The following is a 25,011-nucleotide window of genomic DNA, read 5'->3' as shown; positions in this document are numbered from 1 at the left end:
GCATTTAGTGCACTGGATGAGGTACGCATGTTGTAATAGGCATGTGTCGGATCCATGTATCTTGAAAGGTGTGTGGGAGATACTGGTCATCATAATCTCTTCTGCATTATATTTAGCTGTGACACTGAGCACCGTTCCCTGAAGAAGGGCTCTGCGTAACTCAAAAGCATCTCTCTTTCACCAACAGAAATTGGTCCAATAAAACAAAATTACCTCTCACTCATCTTGTGTCTCTAATATCCTGGGACCAACATGGCTACAATACAGCAGACATACTCGTAATCATTTACTCAGTTAGCAGCTATTACAGAGCCAGCAGAAAGCAAATCTGTCCTACAAGACTAAGAATTTCATTTGTGACAGAATGGATTTGAAAAAAGGAATTATAATAAAGCCCATTTTCTAACTGCAGGAATTTTAAGGACGTTTTAGGTTTAAACAACTTAGTAAGATTGCTTCAGTAGCAAAGATTTTCTATGCCTTACCTGGACAACCTGGGTTGGTTCGCAGTGCTTTCTTGTAGTAGGCGAGGGCTCCTCTATAATCTTTCTTGTTGAATGAAATGCATGCTTTACCTGTTACAACAAACAAGTTACAGAAGTTGCTATAGGTTTGCTGTTCTGTAAAAGGTTTGACTTTTTCAGTAGTTAATACCAGAATAAATGGAATTAATGAAGGCTTGGATGCAGTCAGGAACATTCACTTGATTATAACTGCGCTGTGCGTCTTGATGCCAATCCTACAAGTGTCAAGTATCTCAGAAAATAAAATTAATAAAAGGCAATAACAAACATAAAAGTAAGGTTTTAAAATAATTTTTAAATAACTTTAATTTTCCTTTCTTGGTTAGGAAGTTTGGATGAAAATTGCCCTAAGCTTCATTCTAGAATACTGACTGAAGGGGTTACTGCCTGCTGACTCTTCACTACTGAAAGTGTTCTGACCACCAGAAGTGTCAGCAAGAAAAGAATAGTAAGTAAGGTGGACTGTCCCAGGTGACCGGCCCCTTTTAGAGTAAAGGGTCTGCCCCACCTGTGCCTCACTTAGCTCTCCTCCCCAAATGTGATTAAATCAGGTAGGTCATGTGACTAAATCGGTCACATCAGTATACATCAGTCTCAGGGTTAGGAATAAAAGAGAAGCCTCCAGGGAGCCAAAGAAGGAGAGAGTGAGCAGACAGCTTGAAGGAGGCATACCTGCCTAGCGAAAGTAGAACTGTGCATCTGCCTGTTGGCCCTTTAGCCTACTGACCTTTCACAGACCTGGGGGAAAGGACAGGATTAAAGAGGCCAGCTCAGAAGTTGAGTGGTACAGCCAGCCTGTATTATCAGCACAGACTCTAGGAGGGCTGTGAGACTCCTGATCTACAGACGGGTAGCCTATAGGAACACTCATACAGAAGCCTAGAAGGAGGGCTGTAGGAACCCTGAATCAAGGGGAACAAGGACTTGATTTCAGTGGTTAAAAACTAAATTGATACACTATAAGAGACATATTAAACATACATGACCCCTCACAGAGGAATCTCAATTTAAAATATTTTGACCTGGGAGTTCCTTCTTATAAGAGCCAGACAAAGGGGGAAGAAGAGGTAGCACATCTGCAGAATCAAGCCATGTTACAAGAGGGGACATGTACATAACCACACAGGCATTAGCATACAGTTGTTGATAATGACCCCACCACACCAGCATTCTTTCTGCAGGCACTTCCTGAATCCATCTCAGAATCTTAAATGTGTATTGCCCCAAGACAGAGATCTCCCTTCTTTATTGCAAGGCCTACGTATGTCTCTACTTACACGAATTTGGACAGACTGTGAACATGCATTTTCTACAAGTCCTAAACGGAGATGGAGAGACTGGGTTTTTGCAGAGATATTCACAAAATTCTTACCAAGGAGGGCTGGAATATTATTTGGAGATTGGTTGAGCACAAAATGAAACTGTGCATCAGCCTGGTCCATTTTATCACCCTCCAGCAGACAGAAGCAGGCTCTTCCCAACAAGTGATTCTAGATGAGAAACAGATTTCTAAGATATTATTCTTTGCATTTTTATACAAAGACTCAAAAAATCCTAGTATTTTCTTTAAAAAGTTATAAAAATTAGATTAAAGGAAAGAGTGTTAAGGTACTACTTTAAACCTCATTTTGGCATTTTATGATGAATTTGATTCTCTTGCATCAATGCCTGTGGCAATACCAATGGTGAGACTGTAGGTTCCCACAATTCATTTCTACAAATCACATACCATTAAAGTAAGAAGATATATTGAGCAAAATGTTTAGGCAAACAAAAAAGGAATACATAGGCATAGTTACATTAAGACGCTTGAGCTAGGACCACTTTGATTCTAGGCGGTGCTATGCAAGTGCCAATTTAATCCAAATGTTTGTGAAATCAGTAGTGTAACACACACTAATGAGGTTATAAGGGCTTGCCCATCATTGGCTACCTTCTCTTTAGGGAACAATAATTGGGTATCTGCTTCCTTTCAAAAAATGTACGTTGAATCCAGAGTTGGAGTATGGATACTATAACAAAGTTACAAACTAAGTTTAATGACACAGTTTATAGCTATGATTCTTTGTATAAATGGACACAATCTTTTTTTTTTTACCTGATCATACATGATAATTTTGTCAGCCATAGTATACAGCAGGGTAGCTTGCGTAATGAGCTCCTTCTTGTTGTCTTTATTCTTTTCCTTCCGTGCCTGCTGTACATAGTATGCTGCCAGAGTATCCAAGCATGTCATCTGATCTTTTTCATGGTCTCTATAATCCAAGTTGCCATCTATTCGTGCAGCTTCCAATAGTTTCACAAAATCTTCTGTTTTTCCTTGTTTGTAATATTCCAACTATAAAAGCAAAAACATTTTCAATGCTACTTTTATACCTATTCCACCACAATATTTTTTCCAGTTAATCCACAGATATTCACTTACATACTAATGTAACGTGTTTCAATATAGCTCCTTGAATACTTTTTGTTAGTACAAAATCTTTCCAGTGATTTTGTACATACACAAGTACAAAGAACAGGAGTACTTGTGGCACCTTAGAGACTTAACAAATTTATTTCAGCATGAGCTTTCGTGAGCTACAGCTCACTTCTTCGGATGTATAGAATGGAACACACAGACAGGAGATAGTTATACATAGAGAGAACATGAAAAGGTGGAAGTACGCATACCAACAGGAAGAGTCTAATCAATTGAGATCAGCAGGAGGAAAAAAACCCTTTTTTTAGATTAGACTCTTCCTGTTGGTATGCATACTTCCACCTTTTCATGTTCTCTGTATGTATAAATATCTCCTGTCTGTGTGTTCCATTCTACACACCCAAAGAAGTGAGCTGTAGCTCACGAAAGCTCATGCTGAAATAAATTCGTTAGTCTCTAAGGTGCCCCAAGTACTCCTGTTCTTTTTGCGGATACAGACTAACACGGCTGCTACTCTGAAACATACACAAGTACAGCAGTTGTTAGAGCAAGTGCTCTGCTGTCCACAATAATTCATTCATTCATTCATTCATATACACACACAAAAAATTATTCAAAGATGAAATTGTTGGACAGTACACAAGTGATCTGCTACTCCTGTCCAAAAGAGCTCTGGGATCCTTAAGTGTTCAACTGGACAACCAAAGACTAAGCAAAGCAAAAAAAAGTCAGTTTGTAGCCTGCCTGCAATGCAACAAATCTGAGACTGCAGAACCCACTAGTCGTGTATGGTAGTCAGAAGAGGGTGAGCATCCTCATGTAGGACTTCAACCCCACAACCTTCTGGTACAGAAGTGAGCATCCTACCAGTCAGGCTGTAATCATTCCAAATTAATTCATTCATTCATTCATTCATTCCTCCCTCTCCGTCTCTGAAACAGGTTATACAGTAGGAAGAATACAGTAACCAAACATTCATGTCAGTTACAGCAAGTTAAGGTCTTTTAATTAAAATGGAATGTTACTTTACACAGAAAATGTCCAGGATACCAAATTTCAGCTATACTTACACTGCTAAATAGCAGTACGCCAAGACAGTATAAACATATGACAAGAGTTTTACACACTGAAAATTGAAACAGCACATAAAATACTCGGAGGGTTAATTTTATTTAAAGGAAGTGAATTAACTATTCTAGGAAGCAATAAAATTTCTTCTATTAAGAAGGAATAGAGACATATTTGGTTATGCAACCATCGAAAAGTCTATATATAAACTGGCTTGCCAAATGTGATAGAACGTCTTACATTCACAGTGTTCTAAAACACACTACATACTTTTGGAAAACACCTTTGGAAATCTAGCTAAAGCATACAGAAGTTGAACTTTACAAGGAGAGAGTTCAGGTCATTTAATCCTAAAATTTTATGTTGTTGATTCTTTTCACATTCATAGTCTTTTACAACCACTTTTCCTCCATTCACTCTTTTCTTATTTATCAAAGCACTTCCCTGGGAACTGTTCAGATCTCCCTTCCAGATAGCATAAACTTGATGGGGTAGTTATGTGAATATTGCTAGCACTGATCTTGCCTCATTATGATGCATAGCCTAGGTAGTAACGTCTGTGTTATAATAAAATCCCTCTTAATTTAGTAAGCACAATCAAAGAGATAATTTTATTTTTCTCCAGTCACCAATGTATTTTCCCCACTATATTTGAATACCCTTTTCTTAGAACAAAGTTTTTTACTTTGAAAAACCGAAGCTGAAACAAAATGAAGTGTGCAATTTTTAAATATAGTAATAGAAGCCGCCAAAAATAGTATCATTTAATTACAAACCTCAAGTTGTAGAGCCGCTACTGATATTTGCAATATCAAAATTTATATGTAAGAAATATCAAGCCCAGAATTAGTGACCTAGAAGAATAATTTAATTTTGTCTGCTAACAAACGCAATATAGTAGAAATTAATTTATTTGCATAAATACTGACCGCTAAAGCAATCCATATGTGCAGCTGAGTATGTTCCTGTTTCAGGATACTTATAACTTCATCCCCCTCCGGTAACTGATCGAAGTCAAGCTCAATGACCTAAAAGCAACAATAATATTCATGTTAAGTGTTAATTCATGTTATCTACTTTGTTAAAGTTTCATTTAAAGTCTATATTTACAATATTTATAATAGCAACTCAACAGAAACCCTAATCCTCACTCTACCCAGCATGCCAGAAGTTAGATTACACAACCTACAAGTGTCTGGATTTTTCACTTGAAGAGGTTTTCCCCCCCACCACCCCCCAAATAACATAGACAGTATTGCATATACTCGTTCATTAGCCCATTCATTTATAAGCCGACCCCCCAAAATGGATAGGTAAAAATAGCAAAAACTGTATGACCCTTTCATAAGCCGACCCTATATTTCAGGGGTTGGAAAACTTTGGCTCCCAGTCTGTCAGGACAAGGTGCTGGTGAGTCAGAACGTTTTATCTACTTGGAGTGGCTGCAGGCACGGCGCTCTGCAGCTCCCTGTGGCTGTGGTTTGCCATTCCCAGCCAATGGGAACTGCAGGAAGTGGCATCACTTCCCAAACCACGGCCACAGGAAGCTGAGGGGCTCTATGCCTGCAGACGCTCCTGGTAAACAACAATAACAACAATGTATTAGATCAGGGATCGGCAACCTTTGGCAGTTTAAATAGTTTAAGATCATCAAATTTTGGTGTAGACCTACTTATAAGCCGACCCCCGCTCTTTGATGCATCACTTTTTTACCAAAATATAAGCTCATTCGGCTTATGAATGAGTATTATATGGTAAATATCTGTGGGGTTGGGAGCAAATAATCAGAGCAGTAATGGGCACAGCGGTCAACAGAAACTGGAAATTTCAGAGAGCAGAATGTAATCCATTTTTTTTGCAGTCTATGGGCAAAGGGAGAAAAGAATAAATCTGTCCTATTATTTATACAACACTGACAATGTGCTCTGTAATGTAAAAGACATAAAATAAGTCTCTCTCAAAGAAGTTATGATCCAGAAGACAGACATATGGAAGGAAGGTTGGTCCAGTGGATACGGTGGCAAGTTTCAAACATAGTAACAGCTAATCGCAGTGAAAGATTTTTTTTAAACAAGTATGTGTAAGAAGTATCTAGTAAATGACTATAACTGCTTCACCAGTTTAAGGATTCATCTTCATACAAGATTTGTACCAATATCAGTTTTAAATTGATCTAATTATACTGGTTTAAACACCAGTGGCACTTAAATCTATATATCCCTATTGTCAGTTTAGTTTATGTTGGCAAGGAACCCCTGGTAACCCAACTTGACATAAATCAGCTTTAAACTGAATTAGGAGTGTCCACACAAGCTTTTACATCAATTTAATGAAGCGAACTTTAAATCATAATTTTAGCTAAGCTGGTGTGACTTTGTACATAAAACAACATGAAGTTTAACTATTCCAGGCTATAGCTGGACAGCACATGGGCAAATGAAAGTTACTAGTCATCAAAGGAGTTCGGACTAAGCACCTTAGTGTCTTTGTAAGAGGCTTATATGTTTATTATTGAAGGTTATCTTAAGGGAAGGAGGCCATCATTCTCTTCCTTGCGGTGCGTGTGTGAAAACAACCACTACAACATGCGGCCGGCCGAGGCTGCATTTCCTAACAGCTGCTATTTCCCACCCCCATGTAAACCGGCCAGGTACAATCCCGCTGGACCCCCAGGAGGGAGAGACAGGCCGGGCGGGGAAAGAGGTTCAGGGGAGTGAGGATGGCTCACAAGGCCCGGGTGTGGGTGTATGTGTGTGTGTGTGGGGGGGGGGGGTTCAGAGTTATGAGGCCACCTCCCCCACTCACACACACTCCTGGGGGCCCCCCCGCACGCTGCCAGGGGACGGGACGGGGAAGGAACCAGGCCCGGGGCCGCCGCAGCGTCCCCCTCACCTCGTCAGTGTCCCGGAGGGGGATCTCGATCGAGCCGCGCGACATGGTGCTGCTGGCGCTGGCCGCAGCCGGACCGCTTCAGCCTGGCGCTGCTGCTGCTGCTGCTGCTGCTGCTGCTCCGCCGCTGCGAGCTCCGGGGCGGCCGGCAGCCTCAGCCTCAGCCTCGCTCGGCTCCCGTCGCCCCGCGCACCCAACTCCCGTCACAAACACGTCCTCTGACCCCGGAAGGGCTCCGGCGGAAACGGCCCAACTTCAGCCCGCCTCCCACGAGACCCCGCCCCCAGGCCAGGCGGGCGCGGGGCCGCAGGCGGCACTGCCTGTCTCCCAGTTGCAAAACCCCCCTCAGACTCCCGTCCCCGCGCCCGCCTTTTCCCCGCGAGCAGCCCACGCGTGTCCGAGCCGTCCCGTGACGAGCAGCGCCCGGTTGGGGGGAGGCCACTCTAATGGGGTGACGCCCCCTGGCCCCTCGTCGAGCCTGGCCGCACTGGGAAACGGCATTGTGGGCAGCAGCCTGGCTTAGCGCCGGGAAACCGTGTCAGTCTCCGCCACCGCCTAGTGCCACATCGTGCCAGGCCCGGTCTCCGGTGGAAACTTGCTGCCCGGGCGGTAACGTTAGTGTGGTTGGGGGTAATTCGTATCTTCCCCGGCGTGTCGCTACCAGGAAGTGCCCTTGGTGTCGACTTAGCTGTAGTGACGCAAAAGTCCGTTGCTGGTATCGCTTCCTTCCCTCAGGCAACGGGCCTAAGGCATCCCAGCCAAAGCTCTTTTTTCACCTGTATAAGCTGTGGCCGACTGCCAGCAGCAAATCTCTCCCAGTGTAGACAGAGCCTTAGGGTAGGTCTACACTGGAAAGTTGTCAACCACAACTTTTGTCTTTCATGGGTAATTTGAAAAGTTGTCCCCCACCCGGGCCTGCGAAAGGCAAACTTGTTGCCGAGGCAAGTGGCAGTGTGAACATGGCTTTGTTGGCAGGAGCATTTGCCTGCCAACAAAGCTAAAGCTGCTTGCGGAGCTGGAAGTATTTTGTGGGTAAAAGTGCCAACAAAGAGTGTTTACACATGCTGAGTTTTAGCAACAAGGCTGTATACAACCTTGTCGCTAAAAGCTGTGTGAAGTAGACAAGCCCTTAGCTGGTATGTGTTATAGCACAACTCTTATGTGCCTCTTTAATGGCATGTTCCTTTAACCTCTTCTCGTGCAAATAGCCTGGAAACACACAAGTAGACTGTTATTCGCTTGAGTAAGGCCTGTTCATGTGATTAATAGTTGCAGGAGTTAGCCCTAAATTAGGTCCTGATTCTGCAGCTGACTGCACAGCAGACTCCTGTGCAGCACCCCATTAACTTCAAGGCCCTGATCAGATTTGTGTAGCTAGATTCCCATTCAGGTCCTCAATCTGATTTTTTTTAAGCAAGACCTAATGAAGTATTCAACAACCTTTTTCTATCATTGGGGAAAATAATTTGCCAATAGAAATGTTTATTATTTGACTATATAAGTGATGCAATAAAGTAATAAAATAATTTGGCCACATATGCTGTACTGTACATGAGAATCACGCTGTGTACATGCATATACCCACAAATACACTTGTGCTGTTGTTACACGGTGTTGGCACTACCATTTCAGGGGTGGTATCCCAGTGTGCTATGCATTACTGGAGACACCCTAGGAAGTGCCTTGCTGTGTACTGTTGGTGCTATTCCCCCCTACCATCACACATTTGCTGATGACAGTTCCTGCTCACCTCTCCCTCCTACCAAACTGGGTGGAAGGCATGGAGCAACTGGATGATGATCTGGTTCTGCTGCTGCTCCTTATTGCAGTGCAAATGTTTTATATGGTGGCATTTTTGATCAGTGAGATACAGGATGAAATCTGAGCTGAACTTTCTGACATGGTGAAGATAACCAACTATGACAGGGGTAAGCTGATTTTCAGTGGTACTCACACTACCCTGGTCCTGGCCACCGGTCCATGGCCTCTGCATTTTAATTAATTTTAAATGAAACTTCTTAAACATTTTTAAAAACCTTATTTAATTTACATACAACAATAGTTTAGTTATATATTATAGATTTATAGAAAGAGACCTTCCAAAAACATTAAAATGTATTACTGGCACGCAAAACTTTAAATTAGAGTGAATAAATGAAGACTCGGCACACCACTTTTGAAAGGTTGCCGACCCCTGAACTATGAGGAAGAATGACCATTTATGCCCCTGGACAGATATGATGAATGCCAGTAATGGCAGAGGCCTGCATGGCTTTTTTAATTGTGTTTCATTGTTCTTTATATGAGCCAAGCCATAAAAATATCAGAGGGGTAGCCATGTTAGTCTGGATCTGTAAAAGTGAATACCCACGAAAGCTCATGCTCCAAAATGTCTGTTAGTCTATAAGGTGCCACAGGATTCTTTGCTGCTTAAGCCATAAAAATGTTTATCTGTTCATTTTCTGTGTTGTGATTCTGCTGCTTTTAAAACTCCCAGTGCTTTCTGTGAGCGGATAATGTATTTTCCCCATTCCTCCCAGGTATCCTTAGGATTTTGGATACTTCTTAAACTGATGCAGGGATTGTGGGTGTGAGGTGGACAGAAAAGTGTTGGCAGTATGATGGCACCAGTCAGCTACATCATTCCAATCCATGTTCTGTGAGTTATATGGCATAATACCGAATCTGAAAACATCTTTAGTAAGGAGGGTCCACACACAAGTCAAGGAAATTATCACATTTGTTAAAAGTAGTATATGAAACGTGTAACTGAAATCAGAGTGGATTTGATCTAAATCAAATTGATTTTAATCATGATTTAAATCACTAGTCAGGAAGACCTGATTTAATCATGGGTTTCTACGTAAAAGTCCATTCTTGTTGGTTGTTAAAACCTTAATACCTATTTTCACAACTCAGAGATAGATGTAGGTTTCATTTTTAGAAGATACACACTATATGTTTTTAAAGTGATTTATTTTGAAAACTTCAGATTAGTTTTACAGCTATATCAGAAAATGAATGATTGGTTATTTCATTTACCAAAGGTAATTGAAGCAGATATTTTTGAAGTCACTGGGAAGTGAACTATCTCCAACTCAGAAAGAAAAACAAGCTCTCCTGCTTTTTCAGGTCCCAAACGATTTCTCAATTTGGAATGAATTAGTCCAGAGGAAGAAAATATTCTTTCTACACTGACAGAAGAAGCTTATGCCGTTAAAAGTGAGATTATCTCTTCAACAGTCTCTGAATTCAAATGCTTAACTGACTTCCACCGGTTCACTGGTGTGACTTTCTTTAAAACATCATCAGCAAACATACATTTCTTGAATGGTTCACCCTTAGCTCTGAAGTTTATTATAGTTGGCATTATGGAGGGATGATTGCTGGATGTCCATGTCATAGCCAACTCCTCTTCTGCAGAGAATATTGCAAGAATACCAAATATTGAGAATATTTGCAAGAAAATGAACTGGAGATTGTGCTTGTTCCATTCTCTTTTTTTTAATGCTTGTAATTTAACTCTGTCACTGCATATTTCTCTTTTTAAGATCTCACTCAGTTCCTTCCAAATTTCAACAATATCAGCAATAAAACAGCTATTTCCCTGCATTTTGTTCATGGTTATAGAAATAGGCTTCAGGGTACTCAGCATGTGTTCAACATTTCTCATAAACCCAATGTTGAGTACTTTGGCTGTGACAGTGCCATCTAATTTTTCATGATTTTGCTCACAAACTGTCATCAGATTAGGCCAGTTTTTGATATAGTGCTCAAAACAGTGCACTACTGAGTTCCATGGCACGTCTTGTGGGACAGTTAGCTTGGTTTCTCCCACCTTTTTCAGAGCAGCTGCTGCAAAGTGGTTGTTATGGAAATATTTTGCAATTTCAGCAACATTAGCCCTTATTCTGGAACAATGAAGTCTTTGGCTAAGAGGTGCATCAAATGAGCACTCCAACTGTATGTTATTAGTTTCGGACTCTCTTCACTCTCTTCTAAATTTCTTCTCATCTTGGATACATTTATGTGGTCTGTGACCAAGCTGCATACTAGACATTAGAATTTTTTTCCACAGTTCGTTATGGCTCTTACTGCTACTTCTTGTAAGTATTCTGCTGTGTGTGCATTTCCTGATGTATCAATTGTTTCTGTAAGGAAAACATTCCTTTCTTCTGTTTCACACGACTACATGCAACTGGATCATTGTGGACATTGCTCCACCATCAAGACTCCGGTTAACAATTTCACCCGCTAGATCTTATGCACACTGCTCAATTTCTCTTTCATACACTTTATCCAGCAATTTGCCTGCAACATCTACTGTGTTGGGTGGACTATATTCTGATGTTAATGACTGAACCATGTTAATGAAGTGTGAGTTCTCATTCGTACGGAAAGGAGAGTTTGTTGCATAAACAAACCGGGCAATTTTTTAATCAGTTACCTCTTTTTTTGTAATTTGCTGGTTCTTATCACAAATTTATCTGTGTTGTTTCTGGATGATGGAGATTGTCTTTTTCTGTTGCTACAGGTGATATACTGTGGCTGTGTGACATACATGATGTGACTGAAACACTGTCATTGGCAGATAACTCTGAAACTATAGAAAATGATGGTGATCTTGAAAGTGGATAGTCTTCAGGATCCTGTATGTTGAGGATAGATTCTCCTGAACAAAATACGTCAATACATTTATTTAATTATTATTACCATACTGCTTGTTTAGTGTTACTCATTGCATTCACTGACACTCGGTACTATTTTAAAGGTGAAATTGTGAAAGGAATATCTGCCTACTTCAGCTATTTATTTTTTATCACAACTGCATCTGAGATGATAGTACCATAGAGTAACAACTATATTTTTTGCTCAAACATGAGAATTCAAGAATAGTCCAGAAGAAAGACAGGAAGTCCTTAAGAAAGAAGTATGAAATAAAAAAGTTTACCAACCTAAAGATCCTGCATGTTCAGACATGTTCCTTTCATCATCTTCAACGCAGTTTCCTCCTGAGAAGGAACACTTCTCATGATGTTGTTTCATTCGGGCAACCAGGTCTTGCATTTCTTTGTTGCACTGTTTGCATTTTGGACGCATGCCTGTCTTACCCACAGGTAGAGGAACTTCATTAAAATATTCCCAAACTGGGTCTCTTTTACGGCCTGCTGCCATTATAGGTTTTTGCTTCTAGTGAGAGAATGGTATGGTAGATCTCAAATCAATGAAGGCTACACTCAGAAAGACCTCAAGACTTCTGGAATACTCTGCTCAAAGTTTCACTTTTGTGTTTACTGCCTGTCCCTCCCTTCTCACATTTATCTCCAGATTTCTCCTTGTCCAGATTTATTCCGCCCTGAACTTTTAATTGAACTTTTTGAAACTTTGCACTTTTAGAGAGAGGTAAGGGATTGACTCTGTGTACACAAATTTGCAGAGGGACAATAGGGGTGTGCTCTGTTATTTCTTGCCTCTATATATTATTTATTTAGAAATATTTTTGCTGTTAACAAGCATGTTATCTCTGGAGACACAAATCTACCATTTGAGAACTGCAAACTAGGCATCTCTGATGGTATCTTCTACACTGAGCACTGAGTCTCAACGGGTAGATAGAAAGATTAACCTAAATAATCTATACAGAAGCCTGTGGAACCCATAAGATTGGGTCCCTAATCCCTGAACTATTGGAACTCATTTACAAACTTTTCTTAAACATTATATGAATATATTGTCTCATACTATAGAATTAGACTCTATAATCCCTATTCCATGGTGAGATATCTTTGAGCTATAATTATTTTAATTAAAACTACCTTTAGATCAGATTTTTTTTTTGATAAAATGCTTTTTGTGGAAAAAATCTATTTAAATAAAACCCAATTTAAATAAAAAAAATCTGATTTTTTTTATTTTTATAAAAGAATCATTGATTTTTATCCACCCTGACTGAAATATTTTTAAAAGGAAACATCAACCAAGAAAACATAACAGAGCCTGGGGGGAGGGGGAAGAGGCATGGAGGCCTGGGTTGCCAAAATACATGTTTGCCCAGAGTGCCGTTTTCCCTAAGGCCAGCACTGCAGCTAAGTCCTGGCTGCAGGATATTTGCTATGGGTTATTCTGAAATGAAGCTCCCTCAGTCCCTCCTGTTGAAACTGTTGCACTCTGGATAAATGATAGAAGAGTAGATGGAGCACGGGGACTGGACCTGCAGTCTCCCATCTCCTAGGTGACTGCTCTAACACCTAGACTACAGGGTCATTCTCACACTTTTTCTTTCTCTCTTTGGGCCAGAGAGCAACTAGCCATTGGGCTAAAGGTTATAGAGTGGGAAGCAGCACCACCACCTCTTCATCTGGCCAGATTCTGAATGGGGCCCAATCCAGCTGGCAGCTTCTGTGTACAGCTTAAATGGACAAATAAGGGCCGCCCGGGTAGGGGGGCAAGTGGGGCAATTTGCCTCGGGCCCCGCAGGGGCCCCCACAAGAGTTTTTCAGGGCCCCCGGAGCGGGGTCCTTCACTCGCTCCAGGGGCCCCGGAAAACTTCCGCTCTGGGGCAGAAGGACCCCTCGCCGGCGAATTACCGCTGAAGCGGGACCCGCTGCCGAAGTGCCAGGTCTTCGGCGGTAATTCGGCACCGGGGGCCGTGGGTCTTCGGGGCACTTCGGCAGCGGGTCCTGGAGCGGAAGGACCCCCCGCCACTGAATTACTGCCGAAGTGGGGCCCCCTGCCACCATAGACCCCAGGCCCCCTGTATCTTCTGGGCAATCCTGGGACAAATGCCTGTCTTTACCTGTGAATTGCTCTGAGGTTTAGGTTAGAGATAAGTGTCAGGACATTTAGAGTGAGGCAGCAGTGGACATGCCCAGATGCAGAAATTTAGGCCTGATCTACACTTAAAAGCTAGGTCAACATAGGGTAGTTATTCATGTGAAAAATTCACAGCCTGAAGCAGTATAGTTATTAGTCCGATGTAACCCCAGCGTAGATGCAGCTAGGTCGACAGAAGAATACTTCTGAGTTCTGCTATAGAGCTCATAGTCCTAAGTGGCTAGGGACTTTTACCCTGAAAAGGTAGGCACCAAGTGAGTTTAGGAGCCTACAGGGTTCAGCAAGAGTTTTGTGGATAACAGTAGAGCCAATCTGGGTTTTAGGCACCTAAACTCAAGACATAGGGCTAAATCTAGGAGTTAGGCACCTAAGTACCTTTATGCATCCCACCCTTACAGCCATGAGTAGCATTTGAGACAAGTCATGTCAGTAAACACTACTCTCATTAGTATTTCCAGGCTTGAGTCCTAGGTAGTTTTTATAATATTTTTCTAAGAGATGTGTAGAGAAATTGAAATGCAGAAGATAAAAAGACACAATATTGTTCTTAATTGCAACCCATGAGTTTGATCTTGTGATCCTTATTCAGACAAAACACCAATTTACTTATGCCCTGATTCTGCCACCTGTGTTGCTTGGATCTCTGTGGAGCCTCTTGCTCCATGCAGATGTATGAATCCACCTGTGAAGAACAAATTGCAGGATTGGGCTCATAAATTGGTATTTTGCCTCAATTACGACTGCAGGATCAACTCAATATGCACAATAAAGGTACTGGAGTTTCAGTATAAAGTATACAGTGGGTGGTAATTTACTATAAAAAGAACAGCTACAGTCACCTAGTTTTGAAGCAGTATTGAAAGAACAAAAAGACAAGGCAAAAAGACTTTTACTGAAAAGAGAATCATAAGAATCAGTTAAAAATACCTTTTTTAAAATATATTTATTTCAAGGAAAAATGTATTTCATATATAACAAGGGAGCCCATCTCCCCTTACATATGTATGTCAATTGAAATAGATATGTTGAAATCATTTAATTTTAAACAGCTGTTTTCATTTGCATTATCTTATTAATTCCTAGGCAAGTGGTACATCTGATAAGGTTTGTTTTGTTTTGCAATACAGGGAGAATGGAAACTAACACACTAAGAAAAAAAAACTAGACATTCTGATTTGAATGTTGACCAGTGCATTTTAATCAATATAGATTCTGGGTCAGATACTTTTTCAGAAGATATACATCTATCACCGGAGAATAGTAACTCCCTATTGAAAGACTCTGCTGAAATTTCAGAGCCTGTGCTCCCTCCTGTGTTAGACCTCTGTGTGTTTTTTACCACTGAAAGTAAGTATGCAAATTTTTTGAAGTGTGAAAGTTCTGATTGCAGATACTAATAAAGGGCTCTCTTGTGCTATGGAGGCATTGCCCTATGTTTAGGGCTTGGATGAGTAAATGGTTTTCCCAGATCATTTCCAATTTAGACAACTTCTGCCCCATCCACAATATGGTGTTGTGCACCTAGGGGCTGGAAATAGGGGTGCTTCTGCTCTTTCTGTTTATATAGAGTGTATTACAGTTTGGTTCAGTGGCTCTCAGCACCCCCTATAAAAATTGTTCCAGCACCCCTGCTTGAACATAAATGGACCAAAGAAACCCTTATCACTCCCTCTTCATTGTCAGTACATTGTGTAGTGCTCTAATTTCTAACAGTATTGGCTTGCTCTTTCCTTCTGGGGGTAGTTTATGGTTGTTAACTTTGATTGTTTAAAAAACTATAAGAATTGGGACCTAACTACTTGAGACCATCTCTATCAATGTGAGGCCACTGCAGTTGGGGTCAGCAAGGTTGCGCAAGTTAACAAGCCCTAATTTAAAACATCTGGGTGCTGTTGGATAATGTTTTCAATAGCAGACGATATAATTTGCTTCTTTTGCTGCTCTGATAGAGCAGGCAACTATTGGCCTCTAAAACATAATATGAGTCAATTTTTTTTTTTTTTCTCTCAGGGGTTTGCTAGAAGATGTGATGGCTCAGGTTGGAAGAGACTGCTTTTGGGATTTTTCCTTTTCTTTATGAGACTTGGGGAAAACAGCTTAAAAGTGGTATATTTTTATTAAATGATGGATATGTGTCCTGAAGCCATAATATAAGATATATTTTGAACTTATAATATTTCCATTTAGGAAATGCTAGTACTGTTGTCAATGAAGGCGTAGCTAATAATATAGTAAAAGTTGCTGGTTATGCAGAAGATGATTTGATCAGTGTTACTTTTGAAGCTTGCAACCTTAAGGAAACAGGTACTCTTGTTATACTGGTACTCAATCAAAATAGGACAGGTAAACATATACTAAACTGTGCTCCATATCACTGCTTTTTCTACAGGACTAGTTCCTGCTTCTGTTTTTATAAAATATTTGGAAGATGTGACAGGACAGAGCCATGAGAATTGCAGATTATTAATCCTCTACAATATGTTAGACCCTAAAAGGCAGAATATCTTTATTGCTAGAGAAACATTTCATGCTACTATGAAAAGCTGGATTGCCGCATGCTATCATGACTGGTAACTGAGTTTATTTTTATTCAAACTGTTTTGACTTGGTTATATTTGATTTGTGTGCATGATGGATCTAATACTGAAGTCTGTGGTTGTTTTGCCTTAATGAGGCTCTTGAGTATGTCTCCAAAGCTTACTATGCAAAAAACAAATGTGAAAATGAAGAAATGATAATTTTATGGTTAAGGCACAGCATTCAATGGCATAGCTGGCGTCTGTCCTAGCTGTTTTGTTGACTTCCTGTGTCACATTAGGCAAGTCACTTAGATCTAAATCCACTCCTGAGTACCCAGCCTGCTAGATAAAGCTCTGCCTTCTCATCTGTTTTATCTATTTCCTACAGCTACCCATCTACCTGCACAGAAGAGGGAGTAGCAGGCTTATGTGGGTTCCCCCTGCCCATTTGTTCTGTGACCTGTGGGGAAAGTAGCTTCACTTCATGCCCTCTTACTCCTCTTCACAGGCATGAGGAGCAAGAGACAATGTATTTCTAACTAATTATAGAGCAAATCTCTCACCTATGGTGTTTGATATAATTCTGAAAACTACAGGAAGCAAACTTTTCCACAAAGAAGAAAGGAAGATATGTGCAGTGTTTATTTTGATCTTTTTAAATAGATGGACTTATAACACTTTGGGTAGGTCAACACTACAAAATTATTACCATTTTACATAAACCGGTTTTGTAAAACAGATTGTATAAAGTCGAGTGCCTGCGGCCACACTAAGCACATTAATTCGGCGGTGTGCTCCATGTATTGAGGCTAGCGTTGATTTCTGGAGCATTGCACTGTGGGTAGCTATCCAGTAGCTATCCCATAGTTCCCACAGTCTCCCCTGCCCATTGGAATTCTGGGTTGAGATCCCAATGCATGAAGGTGCAAAAACAGTGTTGTGGGTGTTCTGGGTAAATGAAGTAACTATCCTTCCTCAGTTGAAAGCAACGGCAGACAATCATTTTGCACCCTTTTTCCTGGATTGCCTGGCAGACGCATAGCATGCGCAACATGGAGCCCTTTTGCCTTTGTCACTGTCACCGTATGGTGTCTGGATGCTGCTGACACCAGTAGTATTCATTTGCCTTTGCATAGGCAGAGACGGTTATCAAGTCTTTGTATTCTCTGTGCTGTCATGGGTGGCTCTGGCTGACCTTCGCTGAGGTCAGCCGGGGGTGCAAAGACAAAAAATGGGATGACCCCGCTGGGTCATTCCCCTCCTTTATGTTGTTTTTAAAAATAGTCAGTCCTGCCTAGACATAATGGGGCAGTTGTACCAGAGAACACAGCTGTCCATGTCATCATTTCTGTGCGATCTGAGCTGCATGCCATTTCTAGGGGGTGCCCCTGCAACAACCCCACCTGTTGCTTTCCTCCTCCCCCAACCCTTTCTGGGCTACCATGGCAGTGTCCCCCGATGTGTGAAGTATAAAGAATGCAGGAATAGAAACACTTAGTTTTTAGTGAGATAAAAATGAGAGGGAGGCAGCCTCAGATGCTTATGATAGTCTAGGCAGGACATTAAACAGGTGGGGGGAGAGAGCCAGCATCCCGCTGCTATGATAGTCCAGGCAGTACAGAATCTTTTCTTTAGAATGAAAGGGGGGGTGGGCGATTATGTTTGCCCGTTTGCTATGTGATAGGACGGTTCTCAGCTTTCTGTACATGCGCTGGATAACCGGGAGTTCTTTTCTATTTTAACAGGCGCCCCGGCCGACCTCCTAGGCAGCCAGGAGCACTCACGGATGAATGATAAGACAGTACCAGTCCTACTGCCTGCACTGTCTAACCCGGGGAAGGGATGGGAGGATGCTGTGGTTCAGTTGCCCCAGCACCGCGTCTACACCAGCCAGCTGCAGCAGACATAGGTGACATTTGAAAAGTCAGAAACGATTTTTTTCTTTTCTTTCATGGGGGAGAGGGGAGTAATGACGAGATTATACCCTGACCAACCCGGACGTGTGTTTGACCCTACAGCAATTGGAGCTACAGCCAAGAATGAAAATGCGTTCGGAGATGCGGGGACTGTGGGATACTGATCCTCAGTCCCCCTCGCTACCTCCATAAGCGTCATTTGGTTTTTGGCTTTCTGCTTACGCTTGTACACAGCATGATGCTGTGGACTCTGTATTCATAAGCCTGGAGATTTTTTTTCAAGCTTTGTCGTTTCGTCTTATCTGTAACGAGCTCTGATAGAACAGATTGTTCCCCATACAGCGATCAGATCCAGATCCCATACAGTCATGCTGGAGCTCTTTTTGGATTTGGAACTGATAGCTACCAATGCTGATCAGAAGCTCATGCTGGGAAACAGGAAATTGCAATGTCAAAAAAATTCGCATGGGCTTTTCCTGTCTACTGCGCCAGTGCATCCGGGTACATCGCTTTCCAGAGGTCACAATGCGCACTGTGGGATACCGCCCGAGGCCATACCGTCGAATTTGCGGCCCCACACTAACCCTAATCCGATATGGTAATACCGATTTTAGCACTACTCCTCTCGTTGAGGAGGAGTACAGAAACCAGTTTAAAAAGCCCTTTATATCGATATAAAGGGCCTCGTTGTGTGGACGGGTGCAGCGTTAAATCGGTTTAACGGTGCTAAAATTGGTATAAACGTGTAGTGTAGACCAGGCCTTTCTAAATTCAGTATTTCAGATGATGAAGCTGATGAAAATAGGTCAACAAGTAAAAGGAACGTGTAAAAATAGTAAGTCTCTTTGGTCTTGCATGTTTTATAGAATGTCAAGCACATTTTGAGCATTGCTGTAATATGCTATAAAAAGCTTTATTGCATGTCAGTTTTTGCTGCATATAATATAGCATTTGATTAGGCACATAAAACACTTAACCATTTTATGAGTGACATGTTAAAGCTGTAAATTTCTCTCTCCTTTCAAGGAGGAAATACATCATTCCTATCTGAGGAAGACCAAGACATTCCAGGGAACAGCTGAAGACACATGTTTCCTATAGTGTATTGTTTAGAAATGTGTGATTGATTGCAGTGAGGTGGGGAATTATTTCTTTTAGACATCTTCATGTATGGGGGGAGGGGTTGTTTGTTTGCCTATTTTGTGGGTATTTATAATGTTACATTTAAGGTATGGGCATCTTCTATTCCTGACATTACTATTTAAAATGGCAGAGCATAATTAAAAAAAAGCACCCCCCCATACGCACACGCAGTGTGCGTCTCCATGTCTCTCTCTCTCTCTCTCTCTAAACTGGTTCGTTCACCTCTGGAGTTACTTCATTGAAATCAACATAGTTACCCCAGAGATGAATTTGTCCAACTGCACATAATTAGAATGGTTTTCGTTTAATTTTAGATTCAAATCTACCTCTGCTGACCTTGTTGGGGGGTGGTTTTTTTTTAAATTTATTGTATATGCCCCTTTGTTCTAGAAAACTAAATGTTGTTTCAATGCATATTTCACACCTACTCCAGTTAGGGCCCCTTTTGTGTCTTGTAAGTGAACTCTCTCTCATCTAACTTACCCAGATATATGTAGAAAATATACTTGAGATTGCGTAGCTCACAGATCTAGCTGGATTGTCTCTTCTGAGGAAAAATCCCATGAGAAATGTTCAAGGGAAGGAAATTTCCACAAGAATGCTTTTTAATGGGTTCTACTGTTTTTATTGTGGGAGACAGTTGAGCCACAGGCCATGGGTGTCAAGCACCTACCAAATTTGGTAGAGTCCCAACTCCCTATAGGCACTGACTTTTTTTTGTTTTTGCCGATGGGTGCTTTCGAAGAGAGGTGTGTGTTTTGGGGAGCACTCTGCTTGTTTTGGGGGGAGGCTATTTTCAGCATATTTATACTTTTTTTATATTTTAGTTTATTGAATGTGTCTCTCATTTATCTTAATTGAATCATTTATTAAATTAGTAATGAACTACATAATTACATGATCATGAATTACAGTATATTAAGATCCTAGTAATCACCTACAAGCTGTCTTTAGGTCTCACTGTAGCGTTCTGGATGAAACTGTCAGCAATCTTATTTACATCTAGGTTCTCTGGTATTATTTTGATGCACATTAAGGACAGCTACATTATTCAGTTGCGTGTGTCCCATTGACTGGAGATAATTTTTAAGTCTTCTGAAGCAAGAGAATGAGCGTTCCACAGTTCAGGATGATACAGGCATAGTGAGAAGGATTCTTATGAATTTACAGTACTCTGGAAACATAGTGCTTCTAGAGTACTGCAAATGACTCGAGATCTTACAAAACGGTGCCTAAATCAAAAATGTATTGTTGGGATTATATTTTGCCATGTGCATTACTTTGCATTGAACATTGAATTTCATCTGCCGTTTTGTGAGACCCCTTTGTAACTCTTTGCAGCTGTTTTGGACTTGAATAATCTTGTATCATCTGCAAACTTTGCTACCTGTTTACCCCTTTTTGCAGATCATTTATGAATCTTTTGAACAGCACTGATCCCAGACCAGTACAAGTCCCTGGTGGTGGGGCGGGGGGCACCTCTATTTACTTCTCTCCATTCTGAAAATGGACCATTTTGTTCCTACCCGATGTTTCCTTTCTTTTAACGGGAGTGCCTGGAAACGCTTTCAGGATCATCTAATGATCCTTAGCAACTTAATTTAATGACAAGCCTTTTATCTTAATCATCTTGACTCCGTTTATAAACCAACTCCTTGTCCCAAGGGCAGAAGTTGTTAGCAGTACAGAACTCATCAGATTCAACACTCAAGTTCTGATTCCTGGGTGCTGAGCCCTGGAACACCTACGGAGCAGTGGCATAGCCAGGTAGAGGGAAGAGGGGGACCAGGGGAAAAGAAAAGGTGCCACCTGCTGCAGCACTTTTACTGATGGGGCAGTGCTCTGGGTCTTCAGCAGCGGGACCTTCACTTGCTCTGCAGGTCTTCAGCGGCGTTTTGGCAATGAAGCTTCGGTGCCACCGAAGATACCCAAAGCAAGTGAAGGTCCCACTGCTGAAGTGCCGCCGAAGACCTAGAGTGCTGCCCCTTCAGTAAAAGCACCACAGCTTTACCCAGGTGAGTAAAATTAAAAAGGTGCCCCTTGTGCTTGGTGGGGAAGGGGGAGGGGAATTTTGCAGAAAAACAATAAAGCCTGAGGCTATATTTTCTTTTCCAAAGAAATTTGTGGGACTAAACATTTGTGGTGTGGAAGACAGAGAGAGCAAACACATTGTCCACCCTATGTCCTCTCAGGCTTTTCTCGCAGATGGTGCAGTCTCCACTCATTCCCCTTGTAGGCCTCAATCTAATGAGCACTCATCACAGAGTTGGTGGAAAGGAGGAGCGTTGTAGTAGAGGAGACTGACATTCCTTGTTTCCCTCTATGCATCTGTCTACAGTGCAATATGAGGTGTGAATGCAGCTTGAGTAGCTTTTCCTATGATAGCATTATAGGAATGCAGCAGCTCAGACTTCAGGCTGGGCAAGCAATGTATTTGTGTGGCTTTTTTATAGCCGTGCTAGTTCATGTCTGTCTACCTGAGCTGCATTCACACCTCAAATGGCAATATTGATATACCCTTTTGTGGGAAAGAGGAAGTGAGCTGTGCCTGAAAAAGGTCCAAGTGATGAGAACTGCAAAAACATCAAGTTACTGCTATTCTTTCTTCTGAATGTGGAAATTGGCAATATAAAATTGTAAGTTCCACTTTCACGACAAAAATTGTACTTTAATACTTGTATGAGATGAATTGAAAAAATATACTATTTCTTTTATCATTTTTACAGTGCAAATATTTGTAATAAAAATACACTGAATGTTACACTGATTTGTGACAATCCTTGAAAGATTTTGGATCTATAAACCACAAATTACACTAATAAAATTCATGAAATGTCCAGTGAACTCTAAAAGATTAGGTGCAGTGTGACCATAATGACTCCAGCACCCCAACTCCTTGCCCCAGGCTCAGCCCAGAACCCTCTCCCACACTCCAAATCCCTTGGCCCCGGCCCAGAGCCTGTACCCCCTTCTGCACCCCAACCCCTTGCTGCTGCCTGGTGAAAGTGAATGAGGGTGGGGAAGAGCGAGCGACAGAGGGAGCTGGGGATTGGAGTGAGTGGGGCAGAGCCTTGGGGAAGGGGCAGGGTAGATCCTGGGTTGATTTTAAATTCAAAAAGTGGTCTTGTGCGTAAAAAGGTTAGAGACCACTGCTTTAAGATACAGTTCAAATTTAGGTGACATTTGCACAGAATGTATGTACTAAAAAGGTACTTTTTTCTTTTCCTTCGTAAAGGGTATTTGACTTCTTAACCAGCAGTGCTGAAGATTTAAAAGTACATGAATCAGAAATTAAATGGACAAATACAGGGTATGCAAAAAGCAATGGAAGTACTAGATGAAACCTGTCTGCTATTGGCAGATGAAATTGCAGACCTGAAAAGCAGACTAACACAGTATGATTGATTTTTATAGAGTGGGCTGTTCTTTAGACAGCACTGTTGTGTCTGAAAGTATTTCATCTGGACCCCATCTATGCTGTACTCTAAATTCATATCTCAGAATATTATTTAAAAAAAAATAAACTTGCACTTAAAAGTGTCTCGAGGTGCCTTTGGATAAGAGTGCATATAGACTAACCTAGGATTTCTGATTCTCTTACCATTAGACAAGAAACCTGTTCAGATTTGATTGTGGTGCTGTTTGAAATGGAAACTGCTTAACATGGAGCTCAGAATGGCCAAAGATTAGGGCTGTTGATTAATTGCAATTAACTCACATGATTTAACTTAAAAAAAGTAATCGCAATTAAAAAAATTAATCGCTGTTTTAATTGCAGTGTTAAACAATATAATACCAATTGAAATGTATTGAATATTTTGCATGATTTTTCTACATTTTCATATACATTGTATTCTGCGTTGTAATTGAAATCAGTGTATATTATTTTTATTACAAATATTTGCACTGTAAAAATGATAAAAGAAATAATATATTTTTTCAATTAATCTCATACAAGTATTAAAGTACAATCTTTGTTGTGAAAGTGGAACTTACAAATGTGGATTTTTGTTATTACATAACTGTTTTATTTTTGAGTGCAATGTAAAACTTCAGAGCCTACAAGTCCACTCAGTCCTACTTCTTGTTCAGCCAATCGCTTAGACAGACAAGTTTGTTTACATTTACAGGAGATAATGCTGCCCTCTTCTTATTTACACTGTCACAAGAAAGTGAGAACAGGCATTTGCATGGCACTTTTTTGTAGCCAGCATTGCAAGGTATTTAGGTGCCAGATGGGCATACGAATGTTTAGCCTCTTCATGCTTCAGCCATCATTCTATCATGCGCTCATTAAAAAAGTGTTAAATTAAATTTGTGACTGACGTCCTTGGGGGAGAATTGTATGTCCCCTGCTCTGTTTTACCCACATTCTACCATATATTTCATGTTACAGCAGTCTCAGATGATGACCCAGGACATGCTGTTCATTTTAAGAACACTTTCACTGTAGATTTCGCAAAATGCAAAGAAGGTACCAATGTGAGATTTCTAAAGATAGCTACAACACTCATCTCCAGTTTTAAGAATCTGAAGTGCCTTCTACACCTCATCCCTCTCAGATTTTGGACCGTGCTTTCAGAAGTCTTAAAAGAGCAACACTCCAGTGCGGAAACTACAAAACTCAAACCACCAAAAAAGAAAATGAACCTTGTGCTGGTGGCATCTGACTCAGATAATAAAAGTGAACATGCGTTGGTCCACACTGCTTTGGATTCTTATCAAGCGGAACCTGTTATCGGCATGGATGCATGTCTCCTGAAACGGTGGTTGAAGCATGAAGGGACATTTGAATCTTTAATGCATCTGGCATGTAAATATCTTGTGATTTCGGCTACAACAGTGCCATTAGAATGCCTGTTCTCACTGTCAAGTGACATAAACAAGAACTGGGCAGCATTATCTCCTGTAAATGTAAACAAACTTGTTTGAGCGATTGGCTTAACAAGAAATAGGAGTGAGCGGACTTGCAGGCTCTAAAATTTTTATTGTTTTATTTTTGAATGCAGTTTTTTTTGTACATTCTATATCTGTAAGATCAACTTTAATGATAAAGAGATTGCACTACAGTACTTGTATTAGGTGAATTAAAAATACTATTTTTTTACAGTGCAAATATTTAAAATAAAAATAAATATAAAGTGAGCACAGTACACTTTGTATTCTGTGTTTTTATTGAAATCAATATATTTGAAAATGTAGAAAACCTCCAAAATATTTAAATAAATGGTATTCTAGTATAGTTTAACAGCGCAATTAATCGTGATTAAAAAAATGAATCATTTGACAGCCCTACCAAAGATGCTAACAGCAGGGCTTGTGCAAGGATGTTTTGCGCCCTAGGCAAAACTTCCACCTTGCTCCCTCTCTGCCCTGAGGCACCCCCCCGCAGCAGCTTCTCCCCCTTCACCCTGAGGAGCCCCGCTTATGGCAGCTCCCTACCCTCTGTCCTGAGGCACCCCCCTGCCCCAGCTCACCTCTGCCCCGCCTCCTCCCCAAGCACACCGTCGCTGCTTAACTTCTTCTGCTTCCCAGGCTTGCAGCGCCAATCAGCTTAGGCGCTGCAAGCCTGGGAGGTGGAAGTGAAGTAGCCACGGCATGCTCGGGGAGGAAGCAGGGCAGAGGTGAGCTGAGGCGGGGAGTTCCCCTGCGTGCTGGCCCCCTCCATACTTGCTTCAGGCAGCCCTCCCCATGCT

At 41.2% G+C, this 25,011-nt stretch overlaps 1 protein-coding gene across 2 annotated transcripts in view; it reads right to left on the bottom strand.

The window, feature by feature from the left end:
• Window positions 1-7,157, bottom strand: part of CTR9 (CTR9 component of Paf1/RNA polymerase II complex) — a 32,787-nt gene extending 25,630 nt beyond the window's left edge. The window contains exons 1-5 of one of the 2 annotated variants that reach the window (XM_075065175.1): window positions 6,907-7,157; window positions 4,944-5,042; window positions 2,623-2,862; window positions 1,897-2,014; window positions 486-575 (exon numbers count right to left, since the gene is read on the bottom strand). In XM_075065175.1, the coding sequence (XP_074921276.1) occupies window positions 486-575; window positions 1,897-2,014; window positions 2,623-2,862; window positions 4,944-5,042; window positions 6,907-6,951 (592 nt within the window). In that variant the 5' untranslated portion in view covers window positions 6,952-7,157. The remainder of the gene's footprint in view (window positions 1-485; window positions 576-1,896; window positions 2,015-2,622; window positions 2,863-4,943; window positions 5,043-6,906) is intronic. The other variant, XM_032762350.2, reaches the window with a different exon arrangement.
• Between the last annotated feature and the right edge of the window lie 17,854 nt (window positions 7,158-25,011).

The sequence above is a fragment of the Chelonoidis abingdonii genome, chromosome 4 (genome assembly GCF_003597395.2).
Source record: "Chelonoidis abingdonii isolate Lonesome George chromosome 4, CheloAbing_2.0, whole genome shotgun sequence".
Lineage (NCBI taxonomy): Eukaryota > Metazoa > Chordata > Testudines > Testudinidae > Chelonoidis > Chelonoidis abingdonii.
Note: the sequence above shows the minus strand (reverse complement) of the source record. Positions and strands in the feature narration are given on the sequence as shown.